The sequence below is a fragment of the Salvelinus fontinalis genome, chromosome 29 (genome assembly GCF_029448725.1).
Source record: "Salvelinus fontinalis isolate EN_2023a chromosome 29, ASM2944872v1, whole genome shotgun sequence".
Classification (NCBI taxonomy): domain Eukaryota; kingdom Metazoa; phylum Chordata; class Actinopteri; order Salmoniformes; family Salmonidae; genus Salvelinus; species Salvelinus fontinalis.
Genome location: NC_074693.1, coordinates 17194760 through 17207174, shown reverse-complemented (window position 1 = coordinate 17207174; position 12415 = coordinate 17194760). Strand labels below are relative to the sequence as shown.

General features: G+C 46.3%; 3 protein-coding genes across 4 annotated transcripts in view; 2 read left to right on the top strand and 1 right to left on the bottom strand.

Moving 5' to 3' along the window:
• LOC129827496 (fermitin family homolog 3-like) overlaps window positions 1–3501 on the top strand; it is a 14745-nt gene extending 11244 nt beyond the window's left edge. The window contains exons 7-15 of the mRNA XM_055888400.1: window positions 107–214; window positions 629–763; window positions 990–1036; window positions 1200–1324; window positions 1532–1638; window positions 1789–1998; window positions 2547–2671; window positions 2887–3028; window positions 3209–3501. Coding sequence (XP_055744375.1) covers window positions 107–214; window positions 629–763; window positions 990–1036; window positions 1200–1324; window positions 1532–1638; window positions 1789–1998; window positions 2547–2671; window positions 2887–3028; window positions 3209–3388 — 1179 coding nt within the window. The 3' untranslated portion in view covers window positions 3389–3501. The remainder of the gene's footprint in view (window positions 1–106; window positions 215–628; window positions 764–989; window positions 1037–1199; window positions 1325–1531; window positions 1639–1788; window positions 1999–2546; window positions 2672–2886; window positions 3029–3208) is intronic.
• Window positions 3502–3580: 79 nt separating this feature from the next.
• On the bottom strand, window positions 3581–7017 carry trpt1 (tRNA phosphotransferase 1). Its single transcript, XM_055888404.1, has 8 exons — window positions 6914–7017; window positions 6208–6276; window positions 5437–5518; window positions 5110–5279; window positions 4730–4907; window positions 4442–4498; window positions 4225–4335; window positions 3581–4115 (listed from the first exon to the last, which is right to left on the bottom strand). The coding sequence occupies exons 2-8, from the start codon at window positions 6262–6264 to the stop codon at window positions 4093–4095; spliced, it is 678 nt and encodes a 225-aa protein (XP_055744379.1). The 5' UTR covers window positions 6265–6276; window positions 6914–7017; the 3' UTR covers window positions 3581–4092.
• LOC129827497 (zinc finger and BTB domain-containing protein 3-like) lies at window positions 6311–10752 on the top strand. Of its 2 annotated transcripts, none has more exons than XM_055888401.1 (2): window positions 6311–6657; window positions 7761–10752. In XM_055888401.1, the coding sequence occupies exon 2, from the start codon at window positions 7763–7765 to the stop codon at window positions 9578–9580; it is 1818 nt and encodes a 605-aa protein (XP_055744376.1). In that variant the 5' UTR covers window positions 6311–6657; window positions 7761–7762; the 3' UTR covers window positions 9581–10752. The 2 variants fall into 2 exon arrangements, with proteins under 2 accessions (XP_055744376.1, XP_055744378.1); XM_055888403.1 differs by lacking the exon at window positions 6311–6657 and adding an exon at window positions 7341–7429.
• Window positions 10753–12415: the final 1663 nt, after the last annotated feature.

Below are 12415 nucleotides of genomic sequence, written 5' to 3'. Positions count from 1 at the left end.
TTTCTCACTCTTTCTTCTCTCTCCCCTTTCTCTCCCTCTCTCTCTGCCTGCTCACCTTTCTCTCTGCCCCTCACCTCTCCCCCCTCCCTCCCTCCCTCCCTCTCAGTATGATGTGGTGCGCCTGACCCAGATGTATGAGCAGGCTCGCTGGGCCATCCTACTGGAGGACATAGACTGTACTGAGGAGGAGATGCTGCTGTTTGGAGCTATACAGGTACACAGGATGGATACCTCCTAGACATGTGCCTTCATGCTAATACCTGAACCCCAACAATCCTGAACCCCCAAAAGAGAGCATCAACTGTCAAAAGGATCTGCAGAGAGGAATGGGAGAAAATCAAATTTGCAAAAATGTCTAAAAACATGTTTTTGCTTTGTCATTATGGGGTATTGTGTGTAGCTTGATGAGGAAAAAAACGATTTAATACATTTTAGAATAAGGCTGTAATGTAACAACATTTGGAAAAAGTCAAGGGGACTGAATACTTCCTGAATGCATTGTAACATCCCCACAATCATGTACTGACATGTAACTGGCCTGTGATGTCCCATTTCTAATGTGCTGTAAGTTTAACTATGACTACCTCTCTCTTGTCATCTTCAACCCCCCCCCCCCCCCCCCCTTTAGTACCACATCAACAAGCTGTCCCTGTCGGAGCCCCAGACGATGACCTCCAGTCCAGCCATGGATGACCTGGACTCAGCCCTACAGGGTCTGGAGGTCAAGCTGGATGGGGCAGAAAGCAGCCCCCAAGACATGCTGGTCAGAACATTAGGACTCTTTATTCCACCTGACAGAAACATGTCCCACAATATATTGCATTGTGAAGTCAAAATATATGTATTTGACTTTAGATAAATAAAGTAGCCTCAGTAGAATGCCATAAGATTTTATCCACACAGGGTAAAAAGATGCCAAAATGATTTCCCATGCCTATTTGAAAAGTCAGACATGGAATCATTAGCATGTTACTTTGTCTTCAACACAGGAGAACCTGACTGCCCCAGAGCTGAATGATTATTTGAAGATATTCCGGTAAGATCCGACATTTATGTGAAAACAATTCCTCAATTACCTACTCTATATTTACAATGGAACACACCACATTACACACACAAACACGCACAATCAGCACAGCCACACCCACACACACAGCATCTGATGCATAATAACAGTAGTAAGTGTACTTCTGTTTCAGGCCCAAGAGGTTGACTCTGAAGGGATACAAGCAGTACTGGTTCAAGTTTAAGGATGCCTCCATCTCCTACTATAAGAGCAAAGAGGAGAGCCTGGGAGAACCCATTCAGCAGATCAATCTCAAAGGTATGAAGCAGACACTGAGGGAGAATCTCAATTACATTTCCTTGATTTCTTGCATCCTCTCTCCTGGCCTCGTTCTCAAAACCCATTGGATGAGAAGGTCGGAGAAGAAATCAAGGAAATGCAATTGAGATTCTCCCTTAAATCCAATGTATTTTGTCTCTTTCACCTGCTTATACAAACAGTAAAATTACCTTTCACCTTTTTCAGGCTGTGAGGCTGCTCCCGATGTAAACGTCGCTGGACAAAAGTTCTGCATCAAACTTCTGATTCCAGCTCCAGAGGGCATGAACGAGGTCTACCTGCGCTGTGAAAATGTGGGTTACACACACACAAACGTACACTGCCATATACATGAGTAGTACATTTCTTACAAACTAAGATCCACGATAAGGTCTAAGATCTTGCCCATGATTGAAGTATACGTTGCTCTGTTTATCTTTCACTCGCTCGCTCTCTCTTTCCAGGAGGAGCAGTATTCCAGGTGGATGGCAGCCTGTCGTCTGGCCTCTAAAGGGAAGAGTCTGGCAGACAGGTTGTTCCAGAGCGAGGTCCAGAGCATCCACTCCTTCCTGGCCATGCAGCAGATCAACCCCAACACACACACCGACGACATGAGCATCAACACACACAGCCTGGTCTCTCCACGCTACAGCAAGAAGTACAAGGTCAAACAGGTACCAAGTAGCGATTAACATCTTCATCATGTGTGTGCCAATGATAAACCCTGATGAACTACATCATGATACACAGGTAACTGCCAAAATAAAGGAAACATTAACATAAAGTGTCTTAATAGGGCGTTTGGCCAGAACAGCTTCAATGCACCTTGGCATAGATTCTACAAGTGTCTGGAGCTCTATTGGAGGGATGTGACACCATTCTTCCATAAGGAATCCCATTAGTATGTGTTTTGTTGATGGTGGAAAATTCTGTCTCAGGTGCCGCCCCAGATTCTCCCATAAGTGTTTAATTGGGTTAAGATCTTGTGACTGAAACGGCCATGGCATATCGCTTACATCGTTTTATTGGTGTTTACCTTTCCAAGAAAATACACCCCACACCATGAGAGCCACCAGAACCTTAATTTACAAATGTTTCCTTTATTTTGGCCTGTATATCAAACACAGTACAACTCAGTTGAGTCACTTGAGAGAGACCATTATACCTCCCTCTAACCCCACATAATATAACCTTGACCCTCTCTCTCGTTGGCCATGCCCAGTTGACCCCTCGTATCCTGGAGGCATATCAGAACGTGGCTCAGCTCTCCCTGACCGACGCCCTCCTCCGCTTTCTCCAGATCTGGCAGGCCCTGCCAGACTTTGGAATTTCCTTTGTGGTGGTGAGGTAAGGAGGATCTGGCAACCCAGTGTATTACATGTTTCACAGCGAGACTAGTCTCGGTACCTAGAACCAAATATTGCGTGCACTAGCTAGGCAGATACCTCAATTTACATTTATGTTAAGTCTATCACTAAAGATTAGTGAGAGGCTAAGGGCTGGTCGAATGATAAATTGTTGTGGTGAAGTTGCGTCTAGTGGCTGGTCTCTGACCCGTTTAGGTTCAAGGGCAGCAGGAAGGATGAGGTGCTGGGTATTGCCCCCAACCGTCTGATCCGTATCGACCTGGGGGTGGGAGACGTGGTCAAGACATGGCGCTACAACAACATGAGGCAGTGGAACGTCAACTGGGACATACGACAGGTGACCTGACCCGTCAATCAATCAAACAATCAATCAAAATGTTCACATTTTTCTGCACATAATCTTCTTTAGTAATCTACATCGCCAAATACACACAGAACACTGCCTCTGTATCCCTTTTTTCTGGTCATTTAGCGTTTTCTCATCTTTGGTGTGTGTGTGTGTGGTACGAACTCTCAGGTGGCGATAGAGTTTGATGGGAACGTGAACATGGCGTTCAGTTGTGTGACGGCTGACTGTAAGATCGTCCATGAGTTCATTGGAGGCTACATCTTCATGTCAACACGCAGCCGCGAGCAGAGTGACACGCTCAACGAAGAGCTCTTCCACAAGCTGACAGGGGGCCACGAAGCTCTGTGACACCCTCAACCCCCACATCAGATACACCAGTGGACAGTTTGAGTGTTTAAGGGTGCGGCTGCAGCAGCCTTGAAGAGAAATGACAACCTGTCCACCCTGGGATCCTGAAAGACATGCAGTTGCTTGTTCAATAAATCAAGGAAGAGGTGACCCATGAATATAGTCTAATAGAAAATGATAAACAATGTAAAGAATTGTCAATTCTGAAATCCAGAATTAAATATGTTTATTGACATATATAAAACAGTTGACAGGTGTTATAATTTCCAGATGACACATTTGGCTTGATGGTTGTGTCCTTAAGAGTATGGTGGCAGAGTTTCCTGAAATGTGACTGACGGCACAGGAAGACGCAGGCAGTGTGTGTGTATCTCTGTGGAGCAGTTGAGACTGTCCGTTGGCAAACCCACAGCTTGTGCCTGCTGGTTCCCATCTGATAGCATCCTCTGGGTCTTTGTCATGTGACAATGTTATCAGGAACACCAGTCAGTCTCTGTGCCTGTACTGTATGGTATTAGAGCTGTTGTTGAGTTGTTGTTGACGGTGTTTTCAGTCTCAGTCTTATTCACCCAGAGTCTTCAGGGTTCTGGTCCTGAACAGTATTGGTTACCAGTAAACAGTCTAGACAGAACTGGAAATCAACAGCCGTCTGGTGACAAATTCAGCCAAGTCTTTACCTCCAAAGCACAGATAACCCTCTTCACCTACTCCAGTGGCAGAATACTCTCTGAAACAGAAGATTTCTATAATTTGTCAATATTCACTTCCCTCTCTATCCATCCCTCCCATCTAAAATCATTCTCTTCATGAGTGTCTGTCATGTGTGAGGTACTCACGTGTGGGTCTTAGTTTTAGGGCACGGCTGAAGTATCGGGGAAGTAGTTTCCCCTCAGTGTCCCCAGGTGTCAGCAATACACCGTTCTCCGACCAGAAGAACTGGATACCCTCTGCAGAAGAAACAAAGACACACAAAGGAAAATACTCATGCATTTAGACATGAGAGCACTACATTGGCAGCACTTGGCTACTGTAAATTACCTCGGTTGAGCTTACCAGACAATGCTTTGGGGACGTCAATGAATATGGCCAGGTCACAGTCTCTCCTCATGCCTGGAGCAAAGGGAGCAGAAAGATACAGACATCAAAACAAAGGCCATCTATGACAGGCTCTATGAGAAGTTACCCAGACCCAGATCCAGACACAGATTAAGCCAATTTCGGGACTAAAAGCACTTTAGGAAATCCTTCATTGAGCATGCTTTTAAATCCAGGAGTAGGCTATGATCCAGGAGTATTTCAGCCAAAATACTTTCACAGTGCTCTCTCCCCCATCTCCCTTACCGCTGATGACCCCGTCCTCCCCCGGTAGGCCCATGGCCAGGTGTATGTGTGTTCTGTTCATGCGGCTGAGGCCCTCGGAGCGGATGGAGGGCCAGTTGCGGAGATATGAGCCATGGATTCCCTCCCTGGGACAATCAGGAGAACCATGCTGTACAGCCTTCAGGTCCAGATCACACACCTGCCCAGACAGACAGACACACAGCAGACTCTTACTACTGACACTAGACCTGGCACTGTTTAGCCATTGTTTATGACCCCGTCATGCTCCACCCAGGGATGTGTCAGAAATGGCACCCTATTCTCTATAGTGCACTAGTCTTGACCCTAAGTGGGCTGAGCTCTGGCCAAAATAAGTGCACTATATTGGAAATATTTCCTACCTGCACAGAGTGTCCCTGATTGGCTCGGATCTGCAGCCGTCCGTCCTCAGGGTGAGGGCGGAGCTTGAATCGCTGCTTGTCATTGGTGGCCACAACTCTCTCCACGTCCTCCAATGAGAAGGCGTGGAACTGTGCATGAGCCAGTAGGTCCTCCACAAATAGGAAGCCATCTAGGGACAATGAGGTACAGCATTATTATTCAGACTTAAATGAGGAGTACAGATTGTAGATTGCATGTCATGTTAATTGTGCAGCAATATGAAATACTGGTACAGTGGTAACTATTATAAGATAGACAAAATGCAGCCAAATAAACTGCTTTTATACCAGGATTCATGTGAAGTCCCATTTGATTGGCTCCATGGCGCAGTGCAAAGGACAAAGACTTGGAGAGGCGGACATCCTTGTCCTGAAAGGCAACACATGCACACAGGTTGTGACCCACGTAAAAAAATACTACAGTATAGTATGGTAAATACTATATTATTCCCTGTAGTGTTTTTGCAGACTTTAGTCCAACAATACTGTAGTGTATACTGTAGTATAAATACTGCAGTAAAATAAAACGTTAGTATATACTATAGTAATGACGGTAGTGTTTTTGCGGATTGTAGTATACTGTAGTATTTACGCGTACATTACTGTAGTAAAGGGGTGTCGAACTCAATCAAATCAAATATATCCATCGTTTTTTAAATTTTCGATGCGCCTTAACTGTCTTGTGATTATTAGCGAGCTGGACAGTCAAGAAACTGTATCAATATAGGTCCATTGACTGTGCACGGTGATTATTAGCGAGCTGGACAGTCAAGAAACTGTATCAATATAAGTTCATTGTCATTTCTACAGTTTTGGCCCATATGTTTGACACTCCTGCTATAGTAGGCCTATTTACTATAGTGTTGTTGTTTTATTATCTTTGACATATACCTTTTCTCCTTCAGGGAACCTACTGGAGAAAAACTAAGGGAAAACAATATCTCCAGATGCTTTCCAGTACCCTGCTACTAGCTATAATAGAATTGGAGAAGGAATAATGCAATATTTAGAAATAGGGTACAGCCCAAAAGGGACTAATATCTGTCTCTCTTCTCTTACCTCTACACGATTACCTCGAATCCCTCTTCCTCCACGTCCTCTTCCTCCACGGTCCATTTACAGTTATTTCTGTCGGTTCAACGTGGAATGGATCTCTCTCAATTCTCATTACAGTAGGCTACACAGCAAGGCAAGCTACCACAATGATTCAAATGGTATGGTGCCCGACATGCCTACTAAACATGCCAATTGCCATGCGTACTAAAAATAAGTTCGCACATTCAAAGCGCAATGTTGAATGTTCGCACGTAAGCACAATCAACAACTGTGGTCGTACAACTCACTGGCAAAATAGACATTTACATATATGGTAAAAACAGAACGAAATGTAAACAAGCAGGCACATTCCACTTCCACTTCGTTCAGACTCCAACCTGTAGGTGGCAGTAAGTGACTTTATCTCTTTGTTTTGTGTCAATAAAGCCAGGATAGAGGCTACGTCTTTAGCAGGTAAGAATATATTGTAGCAGCTGGCCAATGATTGAGTGAAATATAACAATCATGTTTCTAACTACATTTGGTACATGCCCCTATAAAGCCTTAATGAAGTGATATGAAACATGTTTATTTAGAGATGTACGGGCTAATATTTTCATAATAAAGTGTCAGCAAGCTAACAGTTAGCTGGCTAACATTGGGCCAGCTAGCATCAAAACAGCTGTAAACATTCAAATACATGAATCACTCGTGTTTATCGCGCACTTACTCGCTACTAAGAACCTGCAATGTTTTCTAGTTATGAACAACAGTACTTGATGTTTAGCTACGGAAAATGACTGATCGTTATGTCTTGCCTGCAGCGCTTGTTGGGAAGAGAAGCATGAGGGGTTTCTTGCCTTCACCATGCATACAACCAATGCCTGACGACTAAGGTCAGAAGCGATAGCCTCTTTTAGAATCCTAGAGTTTAATTCTTATACACTCGTCTCTAACATGTAACGTTAGGCTCAACGTTCTGTATATGGTTGGTATTTCCGTTTTTTTTAATACTGATTATGGCTGAGCTTAACCTAACCACACAGCTGATTGCAAGGACACATGCTTTGGTCGACTATTTTCGGTTACATTCTGCTATTGTTGACATATTGTGCATCACCTGCCATACATGAAGAGATTGAAAATACAATTGATAACCTACCGGCGTCGCAAAAATTGGGTAAACAACCCTTTCCTGTGGATACCCTGCCTCCACCTCTTACCGCCAAAAGGACCAACCGGTAGAGTAAGTGTAAATATCATTTTATTGGCCTGTAGAGACTATTGCATCTTTTCTAGGGTGACTTCAGTCAGACTGTTAATCCATGGAGTAACCATGGCAAGTCTGATGTTTAGACAAGGGTGGCGACTCCAATCAGACTTCTCTGAAGTATATTGATTGCCAGTGTGAGGGAGCACACTGCAACACTTTCAGTAGGTGCTTCACTGGTTCTTTGTTTCTTACATGTCATCCTATCCATCAGACTCCCTTGTAACTCATTCTCCTCTCTCTCTTCCTTCTCTCCTTCCTATGACCCCCCCTGTCTCCCCCTTTCTATCTCTCCTCCTCTCTACAGTCATGGAGTTCCCCCAACACTCCCTGCAGCTCCTGTCAGGTCTGCGTTCTCAGCGTCAGCGTAGGTTCCTGTGCGACTGCACCGTCCTCGTGGGTTCCTCCCGTTTCCTCGCCCACCGGGCTGTCCTGGCCTCCTGCTCTCCATTCTTCCACATGTTCTACTCCGATCCCCCAGGGTCTGCTGGTGCTGGCGGGGCCAGCTCGGTCACGCTGGACGGGGATATCGTGACAGCAGCGGCGTTCGGCCTGTTGTTAGACTTCATGTACGAAGGCGTGCTGAGGTTGGAGACCCCTCCCCCAGCAGAGGACGTGCTGGCGGCGGCAAGCTTCCTCCACATGAACGAGGTAGTCCGGGTGTGTAAGAGACGGCTACAGCACCGACCACCACCGGCTGAGGCAGACAGCACGCGCCCAGAGGAGAGTGGAGTGGCAGCAGTGGGTGGTAGTGGACCCGGGGTTGGCATGGCAACAGGAGCTGCCAAAGCGGTGGCCGTGGCAATGTCAGTGTCTCAGTCTGCGTCAATGGCGTTGCAGAAAAGCCAGTTGGGCTCTTCTACGAGGTCAGAGAGGAGGGTGGACGTTCTGGCGCACGCTCCTCTGAGTCCGGACATGGCCGACACCACCCAGCCGGGCATGGACCACGCTCTCACTCATGTGGGTGAGCTGGTTACCCTCTCCTCCGGTCCCTCTCTCCGGCTGGGGGGTCTGAGTCAGGGAGAGGGTCAGGGAGGCTCGGCCCTCTGCAGCCCCTGCAGCTCCACAGAGTCATACAGTCACAGTAGCCACCAGCGCCAGCCCTCTTCATCAGCGGCATCACCAGTGGTACCTGTGACCCAGACTGATGGCTCCAGCTCCATGGTGGGGATACTGACCCAGTCTGACCACAGCAGCTCCTCCAGTCCAGAACATGACAGCCATGACCCTGTCTCTGACAACAAGAGCACAGTCATCACGCCAGGCATGCAATGCCAGCAGCATGGTCTTAGTATCAACACACACCCTCAGATTAGAATACAGCATCCACTGTCACTCCACCTCACCTCACCTCCCAACCTGAACCTTGTAACCCATCAGGGCCAAACCTCGACCCTGTCCAGGCCTGAAGGGCTGCAGCATGGGGGGTCAGAGAGGCAGAGCAGGGAGGTTAGTGAACACTCTAACATGGGGACTGTGGGAGTGGAGGAGCCCTTGGCAGGGAGAGGAGAAGTGGAGCAGGAGGATGGGGTGAAGGTAAAGGTGGAGGCCATAGTGATCTCAGACGAGGAGTTTGAGGAGATGGAAGGAGTGGTGATGAGGAGAGGAATAGAGGGGAGAGAACGAGGGATGATGATGGAGGTAGAGGATAGGAATGACTTTGATGATGATAACCACAGAGACGAACTGAACAACCCCCACTTCCTCCCTTTTCACCCCAACCACGCCTTACTCCAGATGACCCACTCCCACCCCTCTGAGCCTCTCTCCTTCTCCCCCTCCGGACCCGGCACCACCTCCTCTGACGCTCCCCCTTTCCCCTCCTCCCTCTTCCCCTCTGTGGGCCAACATTCTGACCAGCCCGTCTACTTCCAGGATTCCATGGGGAACTACGTTGAGGATGTCCCCACGTGCAGCGTCTGCGGGAAGACGTTCTCGTGCGCGTACACCCTGAGGCGACACGCCATTGTGCACACGCGCGAGCGCCCCTACGAGTGCCGCTACTGTTACCGTAGCTACACGCAGTCAGGTGACCTGTACCGCCACATTAGGAAGGCTCATGACTCCAGCCTGCCAGCCAAACGCAGTAAGGGAGACACTGAGGAGGGCCAGCCTCCACACAGCTAGCTGTATACTTCTCCATACTAAAGAAAATGACACATTATTTATGCCTTCCCCCTTCCAACACCAGACATCCTGGTCTTGCATGTCCGATCTGGGATGCATTCAAAAGGACTTTCCAAATGGTCTGAAAAACGCCAGAGGCCCAGACCTAGTGCGCAGGTTGAGGGAGGATTTAGAGCGTGTCGCCCTGATGTTGCCCTCCACCAGGATGGTCTTTTCAGACCTAGTGGTGAGACAGGTGGTGCAAGCCAGACATGCCCATGCCCGGGAATGAGCAGACCTGGCACTTGGTCAACTAGCTGGGTCTGCATTCCTGAGGGACAGGGGCCAGTGGTGTTTTAGCTATTTTAAATGGGACTTTCAGGACTTTTGTCTTTTACATATGTATCTGTACCAGATGTCTTACTATGACCTCAGTGCCAAAATAATTAGTGTACTGTACTACAGGTAACTGCCAAAATAAAGGAAACACGAGTAAATGAGAAACACAAAGTATATTGAAAGCAGGTGCTTCCACAAAGGTGTGGTTCCTGAGTTAATTAAGCAATTAACATCCCATCATGCTTATGGTCATGTATAAAAATGCTGGGCAGGCCATTATTTTGGCTACCATGGCTATGCCACCATCCACAGGGCACGAGTGGTCACTGAATGGTTTGATCAGATGTAAAACATATGCCATGGCCGTCTCAGTCACCAGATCCCAACTGAACACTTATAGGAGATTTTGGAGCGGCGCCTGAGACAGCGTTTTCCGCCACCATCAACAAAACACCAGATGGAATTTCTTGTGGAAGAATGGTGTCGCATCCCTCCAATAGTTCCAGAAACGTGTAGAGTCTATGCCAAGGTGCATTGAAGCTATTCTGTCCCGTGGAGGTCCAACGCCATATTAAAACATATGGTAGTGTTTCCTTTATTTTGGCAGTTACCTGTATGTTATGATATATTCTAGATAGAAATCGGCAGTTGTCAAGGGTACAGTTTTTGTCAATGCTAATAGCATAATTGTCTGATACTTCTATATAGAAATCTCCATTGTTGCCAACTTTCACGATTGGATGAGTATCATTACTACTTCATTGCTGTGAATAGAACATGGACAGTTCTTCAGTCCAACATATTTAGATATTTCCTTCAATTGGAGTACTGTTCAATAAAGGACTTCAACACAATCTGTATTACAATGGACTATAATATGAGTAGAATTGTTGACAGAAATATACAACAAAAAGAACATGGTACAATAGCTACAGAAGTCACAAGAAACAGCAAGCACAATTCACCCCATAGATCTGTAAAAGATAGACACTGTCCATTACAACACTAGACCTGTGAGGAGTGTTCTACCCATTGTTTGTCCATTATTCCTATTTTCACAAGCTAAGCAATGGCTACTGAACACAACCAATGTGTTGAGGCAGTCTTCGGGCTGCAGCAGGAAAATTAGGGTAGAGAAGGGATTGATCTTTCCTTTGGCCTCTTCCATGTCAGTCATCCACTGGCATGTGTATCTGTCAAAGATGAATCATGTGTTATTACGCCTGGGCCACATATGGTAAAGCATGCTAATGGTCCTCTTAAAACAAATTATTGTTTTGCACACTCGCAACTTCTGCCAGATCAGGCCATTGCCATGACGATGCCGTCATCAGAGTTGGGTGGAGTCTCGAGGTTCCAGTAGGTGATGTTATGGAACACTGAGGACACCTTCCCTGTCCTGGACACACACATTAGCTCACATATAGCATTACTGTCAGTGAGTGGAGAGTTTAAATATGCAGCATGGTGTTGTACAGTATGTGTCCAAGCTGCAGACAATGGAAAAGGAAGTGTATCATATTTCCTGGTTGGTGTGGGGATCACAGCACAAACATTGATTATAGCTATCTTTGTGAGTTGTTGCCCAGTGGCAAATGTTTTGTAGATTTTGGTCAGTGATTACAGACAGATTTGAACAGATTCTGACAGTATTCCTTGTGAGTTGTTGACCTGCTATGGTAGATTATGTGAATGTTGGCCAGACAGTGATGATTTTGGCAGTGTTTATTGTTTACCTCCTGGTCAGAGCCTGGTTTGTTGACCTCTCTTCGCACCAGGCCTGTGTAGCCCTGTGGACAGCTCCTGACCTTTTAACCCACGACCCCTGAACGACACAGTTTTCTCTATGGGAAATGTGAAAGAGAATCTGTATTAAAGTAATCTGTATTGACAGTAAACTACACACAACACTCAGTACTCTTTGATGTTGGTTTTCCACAACGGTTTATGTACAGAATGCAGGCATTCAGCTACTGCTGCCTCAACGTACCATGTTTTCAGTCTTTGATGGTGGCTGTAAAGAACTGGGACACAGGGTAGCAGGTAAACAGGGTGGCATTCTGCCTGTCTCACCGAGTCCAGCTGTAACGTGGTCACACTGCAATTGGATGACATCCTGAAAGCGAGGGGCACAATGTCAGAAACATGTATATGGCTCATATGCACTATTATAGATTACAATACATTCCATTTATGGGCATTTGGGCCATCACACGTTGTTCCTATGTTGATCTTTAGCGGTTGTTACTTCCCACTTCCTCTCTCTTGCAACGTCATTTGAGTAGTCAGGATTTAGCGCTAAAACACACCTTGCCCAGGACAGAAGGCAAGTTAGCTGGCTAAGGCGTTGATCTTCCTTTGTAATATACCTCTCTGCGGATTTCAGCTTTAAGGAAAATGTATGCACTGCAGTGAATAAATATACAATAGATCATTGGCAAACCTATGATAACAGTATAATTGGCTATAACTTTAGCTAGCTAGCGTGTCTATTCAGCAATGCAATTGACTGATTCC